Source organism: Larus michahellis, chromosome 19 (genome assembly GCF_964199755.1).
Source record: "Larus michahellis chromosome 19, bLarMic1.1, whole genome shotgun sequence".
Taxonomy (NCBI): Eukaryota; Metazoa; Chordata; class Aves; order Charadriiformes; family Laridae; genus Larus; species Larus michahellis.
Genome location: NC_133914.1, coordinates 5,536,304 through 5,561,398, shown reverse-complemented (window position 1 = coordinate 5,561,398; position 25,095 = coordinate 5,536,304). Strand labels below are relative to the sequence as shown.

Below are 25,095 nucleotides of genomic sequence, written 5' to 3'. Positions count from 1 at the left end.
GGATGCCGGCGGTGGCTGATGCTTACCAAGGTCTCTACCATATTTGGCTTGTAGTTGCGGAGGGTCTTTGCAGCATAGAAAACATCTGCCATGTTGTGACACTTGATCATCTCCAGGATCATGGTGGAGGCACAGAAGGTGCCGCTCCGGCCACCTCCATTCCTGGTGGGAGAAACACGTGTCGGTGGTGAGAAGATGGCATTAGAGTATCTTCCTGCTCCCTCTAATTCCCCCTTTCTCTATCCATCCCTGCATCCCAGAAGATGTTCCAGAGAACGAGCTCATACCCCACAATCCTCCCAAAGTGGGGGACCTTAACAGGACCCATGTGGTGGCCAGAGCTGTGATCCTGCCCTCTAGTCCTCATAAGGGCCACAGAAGAGCATGAAAACACCTTTTTGGACCATGAGGGCTGGATCTTGGACATCTGGCCTCAGTTTCCAGCCCTGCCATGGACCGATTCCTCATGTGACCTTGAGCAAGCCACTGTGTCCCTCTACCACCCTCTTCCCACCTGCAGGGTGGCCCTGGGCTGATGACCTGTTGGGTAGTGCTGGCTGGAGGAACCATCCCAGTTTCACCCAGCACACGGCTCGCTGGGTGCCTCCCCCCATCCTGCGCTGAAACCATCCCACACCACCCCGTCTCATCCCCGGCAGCGAAGGGGATCGGGGAGAGGAAGAGAGAACACGATGCCAGTGTTTTATAAAGCATGTTCTCAAATTATCCTTCAGCTAATGAAGATGGACGAGGCTGTAATTAATTTTTGATTAAAGGCTCGCCTGCTGTCTCTACCAATCTGCGAACGTGCTAGGTCCCATCCGAGGAGAGCACGCACGGGTGTTTGTGTGAGCCAAACCCAGCTGGGAGGAGGGGGATGGAGAGCACGTCTGCCTCCATGAAAAGCAAGCATGGGAGATGCCCAGCTCCTGCCACATCCCTTTAGAGCCTGTTACGCGCACGGGACGTGGTGACAGGGCTGGGACCTCTGCCGAGCCCCGCTGCAAGGCAGGGGACCGGGGTGAACGGCGGGGATGCCGCTAGCGGCTGTCATTCCCATTAAGCATCCATCTCATGGAGGAGGTTTGACACGGTGACCACAAGGTGCCTCAACCAAAAGTCATGCTGTGGGAGAGGTAGCACCACCCGGGGACAAAGTCACCCCAGTGAGGGCTTTCTGGCTTCCAGGCAGAACTGTGGACACGTGAGCTGGTGGCATCTCCCCTCACGCCAGAGCCCGCTCCTCTCCGGCTGACACTCACAGGCAGTGCACCACGGTCCTGCCATCGCCACTCTCCTTCTGCCACCTCTCCACTTGGGCCAAGAGGTGCAGGAAGGATTTCTTGGAGTCCGGGGTGTCTCGATAGGGTGACCACCGCAGGTACTGGAAATGCCGGACCATCAGGTGCCCCTCCTGCAACTAGAAAAGCAAACCTCATCAGCTTGAACCCATGGGCCACCTTCATTTGCCTCCACTGGAGGTTTGATGGAGGACAAGAAGAGGTTGCCAGGCATTAATAGTAGAAAAAGAGAGGAAAACCTTTTCCTGGTGCTTTAAGATGGTTCGGCTCTCTCCTCCACAGCTCCCACTGACCCACTGCTCCCACCACCCCATCCCACCCCAGGCAGCCATGGTTTATCCTGACTCACAGCACCTCAGACTGTTAGGAATCTCACAAAACCTGTTACCAGACCCCTGAGCCTCCCCGAGGCTTCTCCATCGTGTCCTCGTCTTGCTCACAGAAGATCCCAGGGGATGTGTTTTTGCTGCGTTCGCTGTAAACCAGGAGGCTGATGAGCACGGAGGCGGGGAGCAGTGGAAGTGTGCCTTAATACCCTGGTAATCTGGTTAGTTTTGAAACCTAATCTGGTTAGCAGGCTCCCGGGGGAAGATTACCTCCACAAAGCTAAAAAAGGCCCGGCAGATGTGGGGCTCTTGCTCAGAAGTACTCCGAGCATCGGCAGTACCCGATGGGATGAAACCACGGGTCACACACTCCAGCTACGTCTCGGGGCTCGGTGGCACATGTGTGGGGAGCACACGTCGGAGGAGAAAGGGGGGATCAGATGCAGATGGGGGATGCCCAGCTCTGGAGGGCTCCGTCCACCCGACTTCAGATGCCTGATGAGCAGGGCGAGGACCAGACCATCTCCAACCAGTGGGACCGGCTATTTCTGCGGCTCTGTCCACCACAGCCAGCCCAACCCAAATACACGGGGGCTTTTCTCAACCTTTTGGGGAGCTCTGATGTAGGTCAGTAACGTGGCTGGGATGGGCTGATTTCCTCGGGCTCAAGCTTTTGCTTCCAGCTGGAAGCCGGGAAGGCAGAGGGGGAAGATGACACAAATAAGTGGAGATAAAACAGGAGGAAACTCCTCTGACAGCGCAGGAAGGAAAGCTTTGGGATCCGTTCGGAAGCTCAGGTGAAAGCTCTGTCTGGCTCTGGAGGACTTGTGACACCCCCCAACGGCCGGCTCCCCTCCAGACAGCAAGGCTTGGCAAGAAGCAGCTCCTTGCATTTCCCAGCGCTCCTCCAGTGATCTGCTCCCTGGAGAAATAGCTTCGTAGATCCAGAGATTTCAATCACGCTGCATTTTAATTTAGCATGGGGTATATTCTACCACCTGAGAGCGAAGCACATTTGGGGAAGGATTTTGAGCTGACACCCAGGAAACGCCAGATGCTCCCACGGGGAGCATGAACCAAAACCCCTCTCTGTGTTAAGAGTCCAGATAATCAGGATTTATCTCCTCCAACCCAGCTCCCACGCCGAAGTACCCTTCCCAGCCAGGCTGTCAGCCAAGCCGCACGCTCCCTTCCAAGCTCCCTAATTCCCACCTGCCTGATAATCACTGGGACACTGGCCTCAGCCTCTTGGCAACCCTCAGGAGATTTAAAGACCTCAGAGATGCCACCTCTTCATGGCTGGCTTGTGCAGCCAAATCAGCTTTTTTTTTTCCCTGTGTTCAGTTCTGCACCCACACGGGCTGTTCGTCGCAGTCCCTGTCCCTTCCCAATTTCACTGTTTCTCTTCATTTAAAGGCAACCTCAACCAGCCAAGCATCAATGCAACAAGGACAAGAGGTGAGAACCTGCGTGGATCTTCTCACCCTGCAGGCAAAAAGGGCTCTGCTGGTCCCAGGGAGCTGCCATGCCCATGAGGGGAGTCTCCACCCTGGGATACATGCGTGGCAGGGCAGAGATGGACTTCCAGCCAGGATGAGAAAGGTCTTCTTACAGAGTTATCTAAAATCTTTCAAGGAGCCATCAACTCCAGAAAGGCTGGATGGAGCCAATGGCAATTTTACAGGCTGCTCTCCTGGAGAGCTCTCCAGCTCTCCTCCTCTGGAGGAGCTGGATTAGGTTGAAGACGGCACCAGCAGCTACGGCACCATTCAGTTAGTTTATACGGAGAATTAACTGGACGGGCAATGCCAAGCTCTAGAACTGCGTGGCCTCACTAGATGTATCATCCTTCTGCTCTCCAAAGGTCTTCACTCATAGAAAGAAGCTCTTGGTGATGCCCCAGCCCTTCCACAAAGCAGCGGCTAACAAAACCAATCCACCTCCTCCACGTGAGCTCATCCAACCCGGACCTCTGCGCTGGGAGATGCCTGGGGGGCACCTGGGCACACACACAGACACACGTGAAGCCCCCCCTGACCAACCCGCGCTGCCATGGAGGCAGAGGAGAGATCCTCACCCGTGTGATGTTCTGGACTCGGAAGAGACGGGACACGATGTCCTCATCCGCCGCTCCGGAAATGTACTCCACCTCCATCGGGCCGTACTGCTGGAGCCCTGGTTCGGGCCAGTACTGCAAACAGGGCTGTGGAGAGAAGAGGAACAGCTCGCTGTGACCGGGGACGTGCACTGGGACATGGGACTGGGACATCACGCATCAGAGGCAACAGCAAGCGGGATGGAGTGGCTGGCGCTGGACATCGAGAGAGGCGGCTGGCACAGGGGGTGGCCTCCAGAAGGGACACCGGGCCCACGGCACATTGCTGGAGGGAGGATCCCTCAGCTTGTGGAGGGATCAAAGCTGAAAGGTCAGGTCCACACCCCAGCACCCATGTTGCCCTCTCCCTGCCACAGGAACGCAACAGCTGATGCTGCCGGAGACGGGCTTTGCGGGTGCAGGAGGATCCAGGATGGGCCTTGCCTCAGCCCTGGCCGGATCCTGCGCAACCACGGAGCCGCTCCAAGTCTGCTCTCAAACCCCACTGGCTTCAAAAGCTGCTCTGCCACCAGTACCACCAGCGATGTGGGGTGACAGTCCCCCTCGCCCCACAGCTGGGACATCCCGCCAAGTCAAAGCGACCCCATCTTGCAGCCCAGGGAAGAGCCAGGGAACCATTCCTGCTCCCCGCCATGCATCCGGCGCGGCAGTGACGGACGGCTCGGTCCAAAGGCCACGGATGCGAATGTTTTCACACGGTGACAGCTGGGAAACCAGCATCGACACAAAATATATGATGTTTGTCACCGCACTTTAACAGGGCATTTAGCATTTCAGGCCATCCAACGGCTTGGGCCTAACTGCACGGCAAATGTGTTTGAGAAATAATTGGTTATTAATAGGGGCTATAAATCTCCAAGATCTCTAAGCCTTCTAGACTCCGAGCTATAATTTGGATATTAAAACTTCCTTTGGCAAGACGTAGTTGAAGTGAGGGATATACCCTCTAAGTCACCTTTCAGAGCTGCCTGCTGTAAAGGTTGATTTATTACCTGTTGCTCCTAAACTGGTAAACATTTAAGATCCAGCTAAATATTGTAACACCGACATCCCTGAAGAATAGACATCCAGAGAGAGAGGCAGGGCTGAATAATGAAGAAAAATGGCACAGTCCCCGTCAGACGGCGACGAGGGACAGCGGCCACTGCAGGGGACAGGGACCTGGGAGAGGATGGCACAGGAGAAGGCAGCACCTGCCGGGCTGCAGGGCGTTGCTGGTCCACGGAAGGAAAGAAGAGGTTGAGAGAGAGAGAAATAAAATGGGTCTTGCTGCCTCCTTCCCTGCCGCGGCCCACAGCAGCTGGGATCAGCCGATAGCTCGTGTGTGTGCTGCAGAAGGGAAGTGCTAGATGGTCGCAGTGGAGGGACACTAAGGTGGTGGCACTGCCGCAGGGCTGGGTTTTCGAAGGGGTGCTTGGTCCCAGCAGATATGTCAGCACATGTAAATGTGAGGTAAATGTGAATCAAGGTGAAAAACGCACGTAGGAGCAGCAGTCACCCTCCCATAGCTGGACTTGACGGTTGCTTGGACAACATGGTTGCTCTCACAGAATCCCAGACTGGCAGGGGTGGGAAGGGTCCTCTAGAAATCATCCCCTCCAACCCCCTGACACAGCACGGTCACCCACAGCAGGTGGCACAGGAACGCCTCCAGGCGGCTTGGGAATGTCTCCAGAGACGGAGACTCCACCACCTCTCTGGGCAGCCTGTGCCAGGCCTCTGACACCCTCACAGCAAAGAAGGTCCTCCTCAAGATTCTGCCCCTTGTCCTGTCGCTGGGCACCACTGAGAAGAGCCTGGCCCCATCCTCCTGACACCCACCCTTTCAGTATTTAGAAGCGTTGATAAGATCCCCCCTCAGTCGTCTTTTTTCCAGACTGAAGAGACCCAAATCCCTCAGCCTTTCCTCAGCAGAGAGATGTTCCAGTCCCCTCACCATTTCCAGACTTTGGTTTTCTTCCCTTCTCCTTTTCAAACATTTATCACTAATGTGAAAGAATCATATTTGCCCAGTGTCGTGGACAACTCTACATTACAATGCTGAAAGGTGTCAAGTATGAATATTTTCCGGGGTTGAAAACAGGGCTGCTGGCACACACGTGTATGAGTGAAACTACGGACACCCCTGTAACCGTTTGCAAACGGTCTTTTTTCCTCCAGCAGAGAAGATACAAACTCTGCTGCGGGACGGAAGGAAGAAACAGGGTCAATGCCTGCGTTTGCCAGGGACCTTGTTGAGCCACAGCGCGGGCAAAGGAACAGCGGTTCCGCACTCTGAGAGGATGCCGGCATTTTTAGCTCAATTGCCTTCTTTTTTTCCCCCGTTTTCTTTCCCCATTGATTGAGGTAGGTGGTGCAGCGCGTTACCTGCCCCGGACCCCGTGAATCCCGGGGGAGACGCTGCATTAACGTCAGCCCGCAGTCGCAGGGACGGAGGGCTTCCAGACCCGCTTAGCCGTGGTTACGGCACTATTGCATCCCCCTCAGCATCCCGGCGCAAGAGCACTGAAACACACCGTTACTGGTGGTATCGGTTTCCCTCTTCCAAAACAACCAAGAAAACACAAACTTTCAGTCATGGCAATGAATTCCTAAATGCAATGGAGACGGATCAGTGGTTTCTGGTGAACAGAAGCACCTCAGGAGCCTGTCTGAGCTGCCCATCACAGTAGACGCTCTGGTGGTAAAGACCTGGGAAATCTCTCCCACCTCCCTCCTGTGGGATAATCCTGGCCACGGCAATGCTGCTTTCCCGGGAATGGGGCCTGTTGCCTCGGCCACCTGCTGCAGCCCGCTCTCACAGGCGCGATTGTGATGCGGTCCTAGAGATAAAAGGCACGCGGACGGAGCGGGGCAGAGCGAGTGGGAAGCCTTGGAGGACAGTGGGTCGCCCTCGCTGCTTCCAGAAGCTTCACACTTGATTGCGATCTGAAAGTCAGAGCGGCTTCTGATGCCAACAGGATCGGCATAAGATTAAGAAGTGCTAATCCTGACAACTATTCGAGACGTCTTCTGTCTTCAGACCTACCCGCAGCCATGGTAAATACTAACTTGGGTTATTGCTACTAATAATTCGTGTTTGCCTAAGGCAGAGTGAAGTCGCCTTTGATTTACAGAAATGCTGTAATGGCGCTGAAATCACAATGTCTTAATTGGGGTATCTTTGCCCTTGGATCAAGGGGGGTTATTTCTACCTGGCAGGGACAGGCAGCGGGGTAACTTTATTCACTCTGTTGGAAGTTTAGCAGAGGTGAGAATGCTGCGTGTTTTGCTAAGATGAATTGATGTCTGGGCTCTCTCCAGAAGGAGATCGCTGTTGGGAAGACTCTGACCGGCTCACGGAAACTCGAGCTTGTCGCAGACTTTGCCAGGAAGTTCTTAGCCGGGCGGAAGAAGCTGGGCCTGGTGTCCCCAGAGAGAGACACGTAAGTGAACCTGTTGGGTGATCTTGGTGGATAAACTACCAAGGGATCCTCTCCATAAGGAGAGGCTAAAGGCTCTGCAAAGTCCTTGCACGAGAAAAAGCACAGGCAAACGTGCCATTCAGCTGCCTGCTCGCTGACGACTGTCTCAGCCTGTCCTAATGCTACGCCTGAGGCACAAACCCCGCCTTGCCCCTCCTGACGGCCCGCGGTGTCTCTCCACCTCTTGGCAACCATGAAATTGTCCTGCAGCTCCCTTGGCAAGGAAGCAGGGAGACGTTCACCACAGACCTGTGCTCTTGCCCTGCAGAAAGCCCAGTGGGCTCTCCTCCGTGGGTGACCTCAAAATACCACAGGTCGTGGCCAAAGAGCACACGCTTACGCCTGCCTTGCTTCTGCTTGGTCAGGGCTGCACCTTGGAATTGCTCTCTGCTCTCCCAGGCTGTGGCTGCTTCTCCTGCTTCCGCCTGCGCGGGACAGGGTCCATTTTCCCCACAATCCCAGCTTTGCAATGCATGGACGGGGGAGAGGTGCTTGGAGCTTCCTGACATTGGACAAGCACTGAGGAGCCTCCTTTCTCATAAGCTGCATCTGAGCAACGTTTCCCTTTGGTCTCCTACAGGTCAAGCAGCCAAAACTCTGTTTCTGGCCTCTCCACCAAAGGCCCCTCGGGACGAAGGAAGGACACAAGAGAAGTCTGGCACTGGGGGACCTCTTCTGCCACAGAAGACCAAGTGAGTAGCTCTCAGTACCGCTTGCTCTTCCGGGTGCCTTCGCCTCAACTCTCTGTTCCATAATAAAACCTGTCCTGTGCACTTCTAGCAAAAGCCACGCTCCTGGGAGTGAGGGCAAGGCCCACGATGGGCCCAGCACCACCACTGCCCACTCTGTCCCATCTTTGGGCAGGACCGTGTTCTCCTCCTGGTTTCCTGAGCCCAAGAAACCACCAGCCAAGAGTAAGTACAAACCGCAGAACATCCCCTGGCCTCCTAGAGCTCCTCCTTTACAAAGGCACAAATCTGCTGTTTCTGCGGCAAGGGAAATCCCGGCTCTGCAGGAGGGGGGTCGTGTTGGCGGCCTCTCTCCTCTCCTCTCCTCTCCTCTCCCTAAGGAGAGGCTAAAGGCTCTGCAAAGTTGCCCCTTGGAATTGCTCTCTGCTCCCCTACTCTGTGCCTGCTGCTTTCATGGAAGGGGGATGGGCTTCACTTGTGGGTTTTTTGCGTTCTCTCTTGCAGAAATTGCACCCATCATGGCCAAGGCTGTCAAAGATTTCAAAAACAGGTTCTCTCGGTAAGAACTTTGCCGGCCAGGCCTGGCACTTTCCCTCTCGCGGACAAGTGGCACCGAAGGAGGAGAAGGTCCCCAAACAGCCCTTTTCTTCGGACTCTGGGGAGGCTGCAGCTTTGTCATCTGGCAAAAGAAAGCTGTACAGAATCTCCCGGCACAAAAGCCTGGCAAGTCTTGACACCGGTGGAGAGTGGCAGATCCAGAGACCAGTTACTGGTTAACCTCTTAATACGTTATTAAATGGTTTTCATTACTATTTTGCCCCTTGTCATTTTTGCCCTCATCAAGGTACGGTCCCCCCTAACAGCAATGCTGGGGGCAATACCCACACCCGAGTATGCCGCTCTCGGGTTCATTAAGGGCCAGTTGAGCAGCGCCCAAGATTGGCCTGGGGACTCAGCTTTGCCCCGGTCAGCGCGCACAGACAGCTCCGCCGGCTCGGCCTTTGGCAGCCACGGAACCAGCAGCAGAGCTGCTCCAGAGCTGCCACCAACAACAGCCTCCACTACCGCCACCTTCTCCCAGACAGCCAAGGCCTGGGGCAGACAACATGCCTTGCGGCAGGACAATCTCTCCCCTTTACCACCCGCACGCACCCCGCAGCGCTAACAGAGAGCACGGCTCCCTCGGCACATGGCCTGGCTCTGCCCACACCCGTCCTCTGCTGGCACCACCTCTGCCTGAGCTCCCTTTCAAGGCAGACGTGACCCACAGGACCAAACGCTCACCACACAATCACACAATGGTGGGGATGGGAAGGCACCTCTGGACATCATCCCCTCCAACCCCCTGACACAGCACGGTCACCCACAGCGGGTGGCACAGGAACGCCTCCAGGCGGCTTGGGAATGTCTCCAGAGACGGAGACTCCACCACCTCTCTGGGCAGCCTGTGACAGGCCTCTGACACCCTCACAGCAAAGAAGGTCCTCCTCAAGATTCTGCCCCTTGCCCCTTGTCCTGTCGCTGGGCACCACTGAGAAGAGCCTGGCCCCATCCTCCTGACACCCACCCTTTCAGTATTTAGAAGCGTTGATAAGATCCCCCCTCAGCCGTCTTTTTTCCAGACTGAAGAGACCCAAATCCCTCAGCCTTTCCTCAGCAGAGAGATGTTCCAGTCCCCTCACCATTTCCAGACTGTGGTTTTCTTCCCTTCTCCTTTTCAAACATTTATCACTAATGTGAAAGAATCATATTTGCCCAGTGTCGTGGACAACTCTACATTACAATGCTGAAAGGTGTCAAGTATGAATATTTTCCGGGGTTGAAAACAGGGCTGCTGGCACACACGTGTATGAGTGAAACTACGGACACCCCTGTAACCGTTTGCAAACGGTCTTTTTTCCTCCAGCAGAGAAGATACAAACTCTGCTGCGGGACGGAAGGAAGAAACAGGGTCAATGCCTGCGTTTGCCAGGGACCTTGTTGAGCCACAGCGCGGGCAAAGGAACAGCGGTTCCGCACTCTGAGAGGATGCCGGCATTTTTAGCTCAATTGCCTTCTTTTTTTCCCCGTTTTCTTTCCCCATCGATTGAGGTAGGTGGTGCAGCGCGTTACCTGCCCTGGACCCCGTGAATCCCGGGGGAGACGCTGCATTAACGTCAGCCCGCAGTCGCAGGGACGGAGGGCTTCCAGACCCGCTTAGCCGTGGTTACGGCACTATTGCATCCCCCTCAGCATCCCGGCGCAAGAGCCCTGAAACACACCGTTACTGGTGGTATCGGTTTCCCTCTTCCAAAACAACCAAGAAAACACAAACTTTCAGTCATGGCAATGAATTCCTAAATGCAATGGAGACGGATCAGTGGTTTCTGGTGAACAGAAGCACCTCAGGAGCCTGTCTGAGCTGCCCATCACAGTGGACGCTCTGGTGGTAAAGACCTGGGAAATCTCTCCCACCTCCCTCCTGTGGGATAATCCTGGCCACGGCAATGCTGCTTTCCCGGGAATGGGGCCTGTTGCCTCGGCCACCTGCTGCAGCCCGCTGTCACAGGCGCGATTGTGATGCGGTCCTAGAGATAAAAGGCACGCGGACGGAGCGGGGCAGAGCCAGTGTGAAGCCTTGGAGGACAGTGGGTCGCCCTTGCTGCTTCCAGAAGCTTCACACTTGATTGCGATCTGAAAGTCAGAGCGGCTTCTGATGCCAACAGGATCGGCATAAGATTAAGAAGTGCTAATCCTGACAACTATTCGAGACGTCTTCTGTCTTCAGACCTACCCGCAGCCATGGTAAATACTAACTTGGGTTATTGCTACTAATAATTCGTGTTTGCCTAAGGCAGAGTGAAGTCGCCTTTGATTTACAGAAATGCTGTAATGGCGCTGAAATCACAATGTCTTAATTGGGGTATCTTTGCCCTTGGATCAAGGGGGGTTATTTCTACCTGGCAGGGACAGGCAGCGGGGTAACTTTATTCACTCTGTCGGAAGTTTAGCAGAGGTGAGAATGCTGCGTGTTTTGCTAAGATGAATTGATGTCTGGGCTCTCTCCAGAAGGAGATCGCTGTTGGGAAGACTCTGACCGGCTCACGGAAACTCGAGCTTGTCGCAGACTTTGCCAGGAAGTTCTTAGCCGGGCGGAAGAAGCTGGGCCTGGTGTCCCCAGAGAGAGACACGTAAGTGAACCTGTTGGGTGATCTTGGTGGATAAACTACGTTCTCCTTCTGAAGTGGGGACGATAAACTTCTCTGATGAAGGTAATAAAGGTGAAGGCTCCGTGAACACTTTTAAGACAAGTGTGCTAACTCTGCCCGGGGTTTCTCCTTGCTTTGGCAGAAAATCAGGGGCCTTTTCCAGCAGTTCTGAGGACGATGACGAGGAGGAGGAATGTCAACCACCTACTATGTCCTTTGAGGAGTACCTCGCTTATGACCAGACCCAGGAACAGAAGAAAGCGGTCAAACCCTCTGCGTCACCTGGGCAGAAAGACCACTGGCACAGCACCTGTTTGCCGTGCCAAGACGGCCTCGACAGCACCTGCTTGAGTGCGAAAAGCCCAAGCCTCAAGCGCACAAATGAGAAAAGGGCAGAGGAGGAACCACCAGAGGCTCCTGAACCAAAGAGGGTAAGGTTCTGAAGGATCTGCAAGTGAACCGAGAAGGTGGGATCAGCTGCTCTCGGCCCTCCCCCATCTGCGGCTTCTTAGTTTTCCCCTTGGAGGTGCTGGCTCTGTAAAACCTTGACAGAAGAAGCTTTTTCCTCAACTTTGAAACACTTTGCACTTCAAAAAGTGTGTTTATAATCTTAGCAGCCTTTTATGATGCTGTAAAGGTGTCTCATATCCAAGCTTTGGATTTCCCCCACTTTGGGAGGTTCCCCTCTCCTCCACCACTGCAGAGCTTTTTCGAAGAGGCAGGGAGGAGGAGAAGAGGCAGGAGGAGCAAACGAGTGTTTGACTAAATGAGTTCTTTGCACCGTTAATCTGCCTCGGGTTCTTGACGGAGGCCTTCGGCGCTCAACCTTGGAGGTTAAAGATGCGCATGGCTCTTACTGGAGGGAGCCGAGAGCCGAGTGATTGGCATCCCGGAGTTTGGCTTCTTTGTATTGACAGCCTAGAGGGAGCCACAGGAACGGGGCAGAGGGGCAGCCTCCCGCTGAGGCTACTCCCTGGTGTGAGCTGATCAGCGTTGAGCGGCTTCTTCGAAAGAGCAAACCAAATGCAGTTCAGCGCAGTTTGTACGCTGGCAGGATGTAACATTCTCCCCTATCCTTGGCTCACTTGCATGCACGTCGTCTCCTTCCAGATACTTCTAGATGTGGACATACGGTTGCCCGACATCCCGCTGCCGCCGATCCAGGCCAGCTGCAGCCCTCCTCCTCCAGCTGAGTCCGTTCCCCACTCCCAGAGAAAAAGGAAAGGTACGTTGGGCAGGCAAAGGGGTCTGAAACGGGCTGCAGCCGCTGCGTGTGGGAGGGAGGGGATGCTGGCTGGGTTCAAGTCCTTCTCTTGGGGGCTGGCGTCCCGCCTGTGGCGCCCACAGCCCGGCATTCACACAAGCGGTGCCTTCTCTCCCGCATGCTCTAGCAGGAATGAGGAAGATCCTCTGATGACCCTGATGGAGCCTTGGCCTTTGGCCTTGCCCTTCCCAAACTAGGCCGCGGGTCTCTTAGAGAAGCCCTTTAGCTTGCTTCTGGGGGACTCTGATTTGTGTCTCCTGTGCCATTCCTCAGGATGGGCTCTTCTTTCCTCCCTTCCCTTCTTACCCCAACTCTTTCACTTTACAGCACCGGCCTTGACACCTCAAGAGGGCGAAGAGGGGTTCCCATGCTACCGGCACAATTCAAAGACGCTAGTGCGTCCAGGCCCTAAAACCGCCCCGGTCCCACGGACGGTGCCTCCTCCTCCCCAAAGTGCCCGACTCCTCACTAACAGCATTGACTGTAAGTACCCTTCCTCGGCTGTCTTAAACTCGCGGTGCCAGGCACATCTACTGCTCTCTTCCTGACTTGTCTGTATCTATCCCAGCAGCATCGGGCTGGGAGCACGCCAACGCTTAGTTGCCCCTTCTCGCAAGGCAAGCCAACTCATATGGGGCACATCTCCCTGGAAGCTCCGGTGCTGCACCATCGGCAGCCAGCGTGCTTTCAGGGGGTGCTCAAGCACGGCAAACAGGGGTAAACGGAGCCTTGCGCAGGCACCCCTTCACTGGGAGAGACTGGGGCCTGATGGCCCACTACAGCTATGGCACCTGCGGCTCCTTTCTCCTTCCCCTCCTCTGCCGTAGTGGCGTGCAGCGCTGCACTGCTCTCCACTGCCTTCAAGGAGTCAAGCCCTTTCCTTGGCGGAGAAGGAGCGGGATAAATACTCTGCGTTTTGCGTCTCTCTAGCCATCTGTGAAGCTGGCGGTGCCCCTTTCTCAGAGCTGGAGCCAGTATTGGAGAGATGCACCCCAGAGCAGCTCCATCGCATCGAGGAACGTAACCACGTGAGTGCCTGGGCCTGGGGAAGGGCTGGTGACACGCGGGAGGGACGTTCTCTCCTCACCTGCCGTAGCTGAAGAGTCAAGAACAGCGCTCTTTAGAACAAGAGCTGGCCTTCGCTAGTCCTCACTTCCTGCGGTTGCCATCTGCCCCTCTCTTGCTGCAACCCGGTCACGAAGCCGCCTTGCCCTCGGTGGTATTCCAGCCCCACTGGCACTAGCTGTTCTCGAGGGAGAGGGGAGCGATGGTCTCAGGGGGGAGCCCAGATTACGTCTGCGTTTCTTTCAGGCCCTCATTGAGTCTACGGATCGACTGTGGCACATCCACTGTCTCCGAGACTTCAAGAACCAGAAGCCAGCAGCGTTTGAGTCCTGGCGCCACTTGTACCTTCGCCTGCACGAGGCACGAGAGCAGCGGCTGCTCATGTTAGCCCAGAAGATCGGCTCAGCTCACAGCAACAAAGGTAAGGGAGGGCTGAACGATGACAGAGGGCTCTGGGAATGCTGCCTCGGGGACGTCTTTGTGTGGGGAAGGTCTTCTGGAGTGCCTGGTTCAAATCTAGCCCAATTTAGGACTTGCTTAACCCTCTGTTCTCTACTAAGACAAGCACTGAGGAGCCTCCTTTCTCATAAGCTGCATCTGACCAATCTTTCCCTTGGGTCTCCTACAGGGCAAGCAGCCAAAACTCTGTTTCTGGCCTCTCCACCAAAGGACCCTCGGGACGTGCGAAGGAGACAAAAGAACTGGGAAACTGGGGGACCTCTTCCGCCACAGAAGACCAAGTCAGTATTTGTCAGCAGCGCCTTGCTCTTACGCATGCCTTACCCTGAAATGTCTGTTCCATCTCTCTTTCAGAATAAAACCCGTCTTGGGCACCGCCAGCAAAAGACACGCTCACGGGAGTGAGGAGAAGTCCTATGATGGGCCCAGCACCAGCACTGCCCACTCTGTCCCACCTCCAGCAACCACCTTCTCCTCCCGTGACCCCAGGAAACCACCAGTCAAAAGTAAGTACAAACCCCAGAACATCCCTTGGCCTCCTCCAGCTCCTCCTTTGCAAACGCCTGAATCCGCTCTTTCTGTGCAAGACAAATCCTGCCTCTGCAGGAGGGGGGTCGTGTTGGTGGCCTCTCTCCTCTCCTCTCCATAAGGAGAGGCTAAAGGCTCTGCAAAGTCCTTGCACGAGAAAAAGCACAGGCAAACGTGCCATTCAGCTGCCTGCTCGCTGACGACCGTCTCAGCCTGTCCTAATGCTACGCCTGAGGCACAAACCCTGCCTTGCCCCTCCTGACGGCCCGCGGTGTCTCTCCACCTCTTGGCAACCATGAAATTGTCCTGCAGCTCCCTTGGCAAGGAAGCAGGGAGACGTTCACCACAGACCTGTGCTCTTGCCCTGCAGAAAGCCCAGTGGGCTCTCCTCCGTGGGTGACCTCAAAATACCACAGGTCGTGGCCAAAGAGCACACGCTTACGCCTGCCTTGCTTCTGCTTGGCCAGGGCTGCACCTTGGAATTGCTCTCTGCTCTCCCAGGCTGTGGCCGCTTCTCCTGCTTCCGCCTGCGCGGGACAGGGTCCATTTTCCCCACAATCCCAGCTTTGCAATGCACGGACGGGGGAGAGGTGCTTGGAGCTTCCTGACGTTGGACAAGCACTGAGGAGCCTCCTTTCTCGTAAGCTGCATCTGAGCAACGTTTCCCTTTGGTCTCCTACAGGTCAAGCAGCCAAAACTCTGTTTCTGGCCTCTCCACCAAAGGCCCCTCGGGACGAAGGAAGGACACAAGAGAAGTCTGGCACTGGGGGACCTCTTCTGCCACAGAAGACCAAGTGAGTAGCTCTCAGTACCGCTTGCTCTTCCAGGTGCCTTCGCCTCAACTCTCTGTTCCATAATAAAACCTGTCCTGTGCACTTCTAGCAAAAGCCACGCTCCTGGGAGTGAGGGCAAGGCCCACGATGGGCCCAGCACCACCACTGCCCACTCTGTCCCATCTTTGGGCAGGACCGTGTTCTCCTCCTGGTTTCCTGAGCCCAAGAAACCACCAGCCAAGAGTAAGTACAAACCGCAGAACATCCCCTGGCCTCCCAGAGCTCCTCCTTTACAAAGGCACAAATCTGCTGTTTCTGCGGCAAGGGAAATCCCGGCTCTGCAGGAGGGGGGTCGTGTTGGCGGCCTCTCTCCTCTCCTCTCCTCTCCTCTCCCTAAGGAGAGGCTAAAGGCTCTGCAAAGTTGCCCCTTGGAATTGCTCTCTGCTCCCCTACTCTGTGCCTGCTGCTTTCATGGGAGGGGGTTGGGCTTCACTTGTGGGTTTTTTGCGTTCTCTCTTGCAGAAATTGCACCCATCATGGCCAAGGCTGTCAAAGATTTCAAAAACAGGTTCTCTCGGTAAGAACTTTGCCGGCCAGGCCTGGCACTTTCCCTCTCGCGGACAAGTGGCACCGAAGGAGGAGAAGGTCCCCAAACAGCCCTTTTCTTCGGACTCTGGGGAGGCTGCAGCTTTGTCATCTGGCAAAAGAAAGCTGTACGGAATCCCCTGGCACAAAAGCCTGGCAAGTCTTGGCACCGGTGGAGAGTGGCAGATCCAGAGACCAGTTACTGGTTAACCTCTTAATACGTTATTAAATGGTTTTCATTACTATTTTGCCCCTTGTCATTTTTGCCCTCATCAAGGTACGGTCCCCCCTAACAGCAATGCTGGGGGCAATACCCACACCCGAGTATGCCGCTCTCGGGTTCATTAAGGGCCAGTTGAGCAGCGCCCAAGATTGGCTTGGGGACTCAGCTTTGCCCCGGTCAGCGCGCACAGACAGCTCCGCCGGCTCGGCCTTTGGCAGCCACGGAACCAGCAGCAGAGCTGCTCCAGAGCTGCCACCAACAACAGCCTCCACTACCGCCACCTTCTCCCAGACAGCCAAGGCCTGGGGCAGACAACATGCCTTGCGGCAGGACAATCTCTCCCCTTTACCACCCGCACGCACCCCGCAGCGCTCACAGAGAGCACGGCTCCCTCGGCACATGGCCTGGCTCTGCCCACACCCGTCCTCTGCTGGCACCACCTCTGCCTGAGCTCCCTTTCAAGGCAGACGTGACCCACAGGACCAAACGCTCACCACACAATCACACAATGGTGGGGATGGGAAGGCACCTCTGGACATCATCCCCTCCAACCCCCTGACACAGCACGCTCACCCACAGCAGGTGGCACAGGAACACCTCCAGGCGGCTTGGGAATGTCTCCAGAGACGGAGACTCCACCACCTCTCTGGGCAGCCTGTGCCAGGCCTCTGCCACCCTCACAGCAAAGAAGGTCCTCCTCAAGATTCTGCCCCTTGCCCCTTGTCCTGTCCCCGGGCCCCACTGAGAAGAGCCTGGCCCCATCCTCCTGACACCCACCCTTTCAGTATTTAGAAGCGTTGATAAGATCCCCCCTCAGCCGTCTTTTATCCAGACTGAAGAGACCCAAATCCCTCAGCCTTTCCTCAGCAGAGAGATGTTCCAGTCCCCTCACCATTTCCAGACTTTGGTTTTCTTCCCTTCTCCTTTTCAAACATTTATCACTAATGTGAAAGAATCATATTTGCCCAGTGTCGTGGACAACTCTACATTACAATGCTGAAAGGTGTCAAGTATGAATATTTTCCGGGGTTGAAAACAGGGCTGCTGGCACACACGTGTATGAGTGAAACTACGGACACCCCTGTAACCGTTTGCAAACGGTCTTTTTTCCTCCAGCAGAGAAGATACAAACTCTGCTGTGGGACGGAAGGAAGAAACAGGGTCAATGCCTGCGTTTGCCAGGGACCTTGTTGAGCCACAGCGCGGGCAAAGGAACAGCGGTTCTGCACTCTGAGAGGATGCCGGCATTTTTAGCTCAATTGCCTTCTTTTTTTCCCCCGTTTTCTTTCCCCATCGATTGAGGTAGGTGGTGCAGCGCGTTACCTGCCCTGGACCCCGTGAATCCCGGGGGAGACGCTGCATTAACGTCAGCCCGCAGTCGCAGGGACGGAGGGCTTCCAGACCCGCTTAGCCGTGGTTACGGCACTATTGCATCCCCCTCAGCATCCCGGTGCAAGAGCACTGAAACACACCGTTACTGGTGGTATCGGTTTCCCTCTTCCAAAACAACCAAGAAAACACAAACTTTCAGTCATGGCAATGAATTCCTAAATGTAATGGAGACGGATCAGTGGTTTCTGGTGAACAGAAGCACCTCAGGAGCCTGTCTGAGCTGCCCATCACAGTGGACGCTCTGGTGGTAAAGACCTGGGAAATCTCTCCCACCTCCCTCCTGTGGGATAATCCTGGCCACGGCAATGCTGCTTTCCCGGGAATGGGGCCTGTTGCCTCGGCCACCTGCTGCAGCCCGCTCTCACAGGCGCGATTGTGATGCGGTCCTAGAGATAAAAGGCACGCGGACGGAGCGGGGCAGAGCGAGTGGGAAGCCTTGGAGGACAGTGGGTCGCCCTCGCTGCTTCCAGAAGCTTCACACTTGATTGCGATCTGAAAGTCAGAGCGGCTTCTGATGCCAACAGGATCGGCATAAGATTAAGAAGTGCTAATCCTGACAACTATTCGAGACGTCTTCTGTCTTCAGACCTACCCGCAGCCATGGTAAATACTAACTTGGGTTATTGCTACTAATAATTCGTGTTTGCCTAAGGCAGAGTGAAGTCGCCTTTGATTTACAGAAATGCTGTAATGGCGCTGAAATCACAATGTCTTAATTGGGGTATCTTTGCCCTTGGATCAAGGGGGGTTATTTCTACCTGGCAGGGACAGGCAGCGGGGTAACTTTATTCACTCTGTCGGAAGTTTAGCAGAGGTGAGAATGCTGCGTGTTTTGCTAAGATGAATTGATGTCTGGGCTCTCTCCAGAAGGAGATCGCTGTTGGGAAGACTCTGACCGGCTCACGGAAACTCGAGCTTGTCGCAGACTTTGCCAGGAAGTTCTTAGCCGGGCGGAAGAAGCTGGGCCTGGTGTCCCCAGAGAGAGACACGTAAGTGAACCTGTTGGGTGATCTTGGTGGATAAACTACGTTCTCCATTTGAAGTGGGGATGATAAACTTCTCTGATGAAGGTAATAAAGGTGAAGGCTCCGGGGACACTTTTAAGACAAGTGTGCTAACTCTGCCCGGGGTTTCTCCTCGCTTTGGCAGAAAATCAGTGGCCTTTTCCAGCAGTTCTGAGGACGATGACGAGGAGGAGGAATGTCAACCACCTACTATGTCCTTTGAGGAGTACCTCGCTTATGACCAGACCCAGGAACAGAAGAAAGCGGTCAAACCCTCTGCGTCACCTGGGCAGAAAGACCACTGGCACAGCACCTGTTTGCCGTGCCAAGACGGCCTCGACAGCGCCTGCTTGAGTGCGAAAAGCCCAAGCCTCAAGCGTACAAATGAGAAAAGGGCAGAGGAGGAACCACCAGAGGCTCCTGAACCAAAGAGGGTAAGGTTCTGAAGGATCTGCAAGTGAACCGAGAAGGTGGGATCAGCTGCTCTCGGTCCTCCCCCATCTGCGGCTTCTTAGTTTTCCCCTTGGAGGTGCTGGCTCTGTAAAACCTTGACAGATGAAGCTTTTTCCTCAACTTTGAAACACTTTGCACTTCAAAAAGTGTGTTTATAATCTTAGCAGCCTTTTATGATGCTGTAACGGTGCCTCATATCCAAGTTTTGGATTTCCCCCACTTTGGGAGGTTCCCCTCTCCTCCACCACTGCAGAGCTTTTTCTAGGAGGCAGGGAGGAGGAGAAGAGGCAGGAGGAGTAAACGAGTGTTTGACTAAATGAGTTCTTTGCACCGTTAATCTGCCTCGGGTTCTTGACGGAGGCCTTCGGCGCTCAACCTTGGAGGTTAAAGATGCGCATGGCTCTTACTGGAGGGAGCCGAGAGCCGAGTGATTGGCATCCCGGAGTTTGGCTTCTTTGTATTGACAGCCTAGAGGGAGCCACAGGAACGGGGCAGAGGGGCAGCCTCCCGCCGAGGCTACTCCCTGGTGTGAGCTGATCAGCGTTGAGCGGCTTCTTCGAAAGAGCAAACCAAATGCAGTTCAGCGCAGTTTGTACGCTGGCAGGATGTAACATTCTCCCCTATCCTTGGCTCACTTGCATGCACGTCGTCTCCTTCCAGATACTTCTAGATGTGGACATACGGTTGCCCGACATCCCGCTGCCGCCGATCCAGGCCAGCTGCAGCCCTCCTCCTCCAGCTGAGTCCGTTCCCCACTCCCAGACAAAAAGGAAAGGTACGTTGGGCAGGCAAAGGGGTCTGAAACGGGCTGCAGCCGCTGCGTGTGGGAGGGAGGGGATGCTGGCTGGGTTCAAGTCCTTCTCTTGGGGGCTGGCGTCCCGCCTGTGGCGCCCACAGCCCGGCATTCACACAAGCGGTGCCTTCTCTCCCGCATGCTCTAGCAGGAATGAGGAAGATCCTCTGATGACCCTGATGGAGCCTTGGCCTTTGGCCTTGCCCTTCCCAAACTAGGCCGCGGGTCCCTTAGAGAAGCCCTTTAGCTTGCTTCTGGGGGACTCTGATTTGTGTCTCCTGTGCCATTCCTCAGGATGGGCTCTTCTTTCCTCCCTTCCCTTCTTACCCCAACTCTTTCACTTTACAGCAACGCCCTTGACACCTCAAGAGGGCGAAGAGGGGTTCCCATGCTACCGGCACAATTCAAAGACACTAGTGCGTCCAGGCCCTAAAACCGCCCCGGTCCCATGGACGGTGCCTCCTCCTCCCCAAAGTGCCCGACTCCTCACTAACAGCATTGACTGTAAGTACCCTTCCTCGTCTGTCTTAAACTCGCGGTGCCAGGCACATCTACTGCTCTCTTCCTGACTTGTCTGTATCTATCCCAGCAGCATCGGGCTGGGAGCACGCCAACGCTTAGTTGCCCCTTCTCGCAAGGCAAGCCAACTCATATGGGGCACATCTCCCTGGAAGCTCCGGTGCTGCACCATCGGCAGCCAGCGTGCTTTCAGGGGGTGCTCAAGCACGGCAAACAGGGGTAAACGGAGCCTTGCGCAGGCACCCCTTCACTGGGAGAGACTGGGGCCTGATGGCCCACTACAGCTATGGCACCTGCGGCTCCTTTCTCCTTCCCCTCCTCTGCCGTAGTGGCGTGCAGCGCTGCACTGCTCTCCACTGCCTTCAAGGAGTCAAGCCCTTTCCTTGGCGGAGAAGGAGCGGGATAAATACTCTGCGTTTTGCGTCTCTCTAGCCATCTGTGAAGCTGGCGGTGCCCCTTTCGCAGAGCTGGAGCCAGTATTGGAGAGATGCACCCCAGAGCAGCTCCATCGCATCGAGGAACGTAACCACGTGAGTGCCTGGGCCTGGGGAAGGGCTGGTGACACGCGGGAGGGACGTTCTCTCCTCACCTGCAATAGCTGAAGAGTCAAGAACAGCGCTCTTTAGAACAAGAGCTGGCCTTCGCTAGTCCTCACTTCCTGCGGTTGCCATCTGCCCCTCTCTTGCTGCAACCTGGTCACGAAGCCGCCTTGCCCTCGGTGGTATTCCAGCCCCACTGGCACTAGCTGTTCTCGAGGGAGAGGGGAGCGATGGTCTCAGGGGGGAGCCCAGATTACGTCTGCGTTTCTTTCAGGCCCTCATTGAGTCTACGGATCGACTGTGGCACATCCACTGTCTCCGAGACTTCAAGAACCAGAAGCCAGCAGCGTTTGAGTCCTGGCGCCACTTGTACCTTCGCCTGCACGAGGCACGAGAGCAGCGGCTGCTCACGTTAGCCCAGAAGATCGGCTCAGCTCACAGCAACAAAGGTAAGGGAGGGCTGAACGATGACAGAGGGCTCTGGGAATGCTGCCTCGGGGACGTCTTTGTGTGGGGAAGGTCTTCTGGAGTGCCTGGTTCAAATCTAGCCCAATTTAGGACTTGCTTAACCCTCTGTTCTCTACTAAGACAAGCACTGAGGAGCCTCCTTTCTCATAAGCTGCATCTGACCAATCTTTCCCTTGGGTCTCCTACAGGGCAAGCAGCCAAAACTCTGTTTCTGGCCTCTCCACCAAAGGCCCCTCGGGACGTGCGAAGGAGACAAAAGAAGTGGGAAACTGGGGGACCTCTTGTGCCAGAGAAGACCAAGTCAGTATTTGTCCGTAGCGCCTTGCTCTTACGCATGCCTTACCCTGAAATGTCTGTTCCATCTCTCTTTCAGAATAAAACCCGTCTTGGGCACCGCCAGCAAAAGACACACTCACGGGAGTGAGGAGAAGTCCTATGATGGGCCCAGCACCAGCACTGCCCACTCTGTCCCACCTCCAGCAACCACCTTCTCCTCCCGTGACCCCAGGAAACCACCACTCAAAAGTAAGTACAAACCCCAGAACATCCCTTGGCCTCCTCCAGCTCCTCCTTTGCAAACACCTGAATCCGCTCTTTCTGTGCAAGACAAATCCTGCCTCTGCAGGAGGGGGGTCGTGTTGGTGGCCTCTCTCCTCTCCTCTCCTCTCCATAAGGAGAGGCTAAAGGCTCTGCAAAGTCCTTGCACGAGAAAAAGCACAGGCAAACATGCCATTCATCTGCCTGCTCGCTGACGACTGTCTCAGCCTGTCCTAATGCTACGCCTGAGGCACAAACCCTGCCTTGCCCCTCCTGACGGCCCGCGGTGTCTCTCCACCTCTTGGCAACCATGAAATTGTCCTGCAGCTCCCTTGGCAAGGAAGCAGGGAGACGTTCACCACAGACCTGTGCTCTTGCCCTGCAGAAAGCCCAGTGGGCTCTCCTCCGTGGGTGACCTCAAAATACCACAGGTCGTGGCCAAAGAGCACACGCTTACGCCTGCCCTACTTCTGCTTGGCCAGGGCTGCACCTTGGAATTGCTCTCTGCTCTCCCAGGCTGTGGCTGCTTCTCCTGCTTCCGCCTGCGCGGGACAGGGTCCATTTTCCCCACAATCCCAGCTTTGCAATGCACGGACGGGGGAGAGGTGCTTGGAGCTTCCTGACATTGGACAAGCACTGAGGAGCCTCCTTTCTCATAAGCTGCATCTGAGCAACGTTTCCCTTTGGTCTCCTACAGGTCAAGCAGCCAAAACTCTGTTTCTGGCCTCTCCACCAAAGGCCCCTCGGGACGAAGGAAGGACACAAGAGAAGTCTGGCACTGGGGGAGCTCTTCTGCCACAGAAGACCAAGTGAGTAGCTCTCAGTACCGCTTGCTCTTCCGGGTGCCTTCGCCTCAACTCTCTGTTCCATAATAAAACCTGTCCTGTGCACTTCTAGCAAAAGCCACGCTCCTGGGAGTGAGGGCAAGGCCCACGATGGGCCCAGCACCACCACTGCCCACTCTGTCCCATCTTTGGGCAGGACCGTGTTCTCCTCCTGGTTTCCTGAGCCCAAGAAACCACCAGCCAAGAGTAAGTACAAACCGCAGAACATCCCCTGGCCTCCTAGAGCTCCTCCTTTACAAAGGCACAAATCTGCTGTTTCTGCGGCAAGGGAAATCCCGGCTCTGCAGGAGGGGGGTCGTGTTGGCGGCCTCTCTCCTCTCCTCTCCTCTCCTCTCCTCTCCCTAAGGAGAGGCTAAAGGCTCTGCAAAGTTGCCCCTTGGAATTGCTCTCTGCTCCCCTACTCTGTGCCTGCTGCTTTCATGGAAGGGGGATGGGCTTCACTTGTGGGTTTTTTGCATTCTCTCTTGCAGAAATTGCACCCATCATGGCCAAGGCTGTCAAAGACTTCAAAAACAGGTTCTCTCGGTAAGAACTTTGCCGGCCAGGCCTGGCACTTTCCCTCTCGCGGACAAGTGGCACCGAAGGAGGAGAAGGTCCCCAAACAGCCCTTTTCTTCGCACTCTGGGGAGGCTGCAGCTTTGTCATCTGGCAAAAGAAAGCTGTACGGAATCTCCCGGCACAAAAGCCTGGCAAGTCTTGGCACCGGTGGAGAGTGGCAGATCCAGAGACCAGTTACTGGTTAACCTCTTAATACGTTATTAAATGGTTTTCATTACTATGTTGCCCCTTGTCATTTTTGCCCTCATCAAGGAACGGTCCCCCCTAACAGCAATGCTGGGGGCAATACCCACACCCGAGTATGCCGCTCTCGGGTTCATTAAGGGCCAGTTGAGCAGCGCCCAAGATTGGCTTGGGGACTCAGCTTTGCCCCGGTCAGCGCGCACAGACAGCTCCGCCGGCTCGGCCTTTGGCAGCCACGGAACCAGCAGCAGAGCTGCTCCAGAGCTGCCACCAACAACAGCCTCCACTACCGCCACCTTCTCCCAGACAGCCAAGGCCTGGGGCAGACAACATGCCTTGCCCCAGGACAATCTCTCCCCTTTACCACCCGCACGCACCCCGCAGCGCTCACAGAGAGCACGGCTCCCTCGGCACATGGCCTGGCTCTGCCCACACCCGTCCTCTGCTGGCATCACCTCTGCCTGAGCTCCCTTTCAAGGCAGACGTGACCCACAGGACCAAACGCTCACCACACAATCACACAATGGTGGGGATGGGAAGGCACCTCTGGACATCATCCCCTCCAACCCCCTGACACAGCACGCTCACCCACAGCAGGTGGCACAGGAACGCCTCCAGGCGGCTTGGGAATGTCTCCAGAGACGGAGACTCCACCACCTCTCTGGGCAGCCTGTGCCAGGCCTCTGACACCCTCACAGCAAAGAAGGTCCTCCGCATGTTCAGGTGGAACTTCCCATGTTCCAGTTTGTGCCTGTTGCCCCTTGTCCTGTCGCTTGGCACCACTGAGAAGAGCCTGGCCCCATCCTCCTGACACCCACCCTTTCAGTATTTCGAAGCGTTGATAAGGTCCCCCCTCAGCCGTCTTTTTTCCAGACTGAAGAGACCCAAATCCCTCAGCCTTTCCTCAGCAGAGAGATGTTCCAGTCCCCTCACCATTTCCAGACTTTGGTTTTCTTCCCTTCTCCTTTTCAAACATTTATCACTAATGTGAAAGAATCATATTTGCCCAGTGTCGTGGACAACTCTACATTACAATGCTGAAAGGTGTCAAGTATGAATATTTTCCGGGGTTGAAAACAGGGCTGCTGGCACACACGTGTATGAGTGAAACTACGGACACCCCTGTAACCGTTTGCAAACGGTCTTTTTTCCTCCAGCAGAGAAGATACAAACTCTGCTGCGGGACGGAAGGAAGAAACAGGGTCAATGCCTGCGTTTGCCAGGGACCTTGTTGAGCCACAGCGCGGGCAAAGGAACAGCGGTTCTGCACTCTGAGAGGATGCCGGCATTTTTAGCTCAATTGCCTTCTTTTTTTCCCCCGTTTTCTTTCCCCATCGATTGAGGTAGGTGGTGCAGCGCGTTACCTGCCCTGGACCCCGTGAATCCCGGGGGAGACGCTGCATTAACGTCAGCCCGCAGTCGCAGGGACGGAGGGCTTCCAGACCCGCTTAGCCGTGGTTACGGCACTATTGCATCCCCCTCAGCATCCCGGCGCAAGAGCCCTGAAACACACCGTTACTGGTGGTATCGGTTTCCCTCTTCCAAAACAACCAAGAAAACACAAACTTTCATCATGGCAATGAATTCCTAAATGCAATGGAGACGGATCAGTGGTTTCTGGTGAACAGAAGCACCTCAGGAGCCTGTCTGAGCTGCCCATCACAGTGGACGCTCTGGTGGTAAAGACCTGGGAAATCTCTCCCACCTCCCTCCTGTGGGATAATCCTGGCCACGGCAATGCTGCTTTCCCGGGAATGGGGCCTGTTGCCTCGGCCACCTGCTGCAGCCCGCTGTCACAGGCGCAATTGTGATGCGGTCCTAGA

At 55.4% G+C, this 25,095-nt stretch overlaps 1 protein-coding gene across 4 annotated transcripts in view; it reads right to left on the bottom strand.

The window, feature by feature from the left end:
* Positions 1-25,095, bottom strand: part of PTPRU (protein tyrosine phosphatase receptor type U) — a 153,679-nt gene that overhangs the window by 5,550 nt on the left and 123,034 nt on the right. For all 4 annotated transcript variants that reach the window (XM_074563050.1, XM_074563051.1, XM_074563052.1 and 1 more), the window contains 3 exons: positions 3,705-3,830; positions 1,263-1,420; positions 27-162 (listed from right to left, as the gene is read on the bottom strand). In XM_074563050.1, coding sequence (XP_074419151.1) covers positions 27-162; positions 1,263-1,420; positions 3,705-3,830 — 420 coding nt within the window. The remainder of the gene's footprint in view (positions 1-26; positions 163-1,262; positions 1,421-3,704; positions 3,831-25,095) is intronic.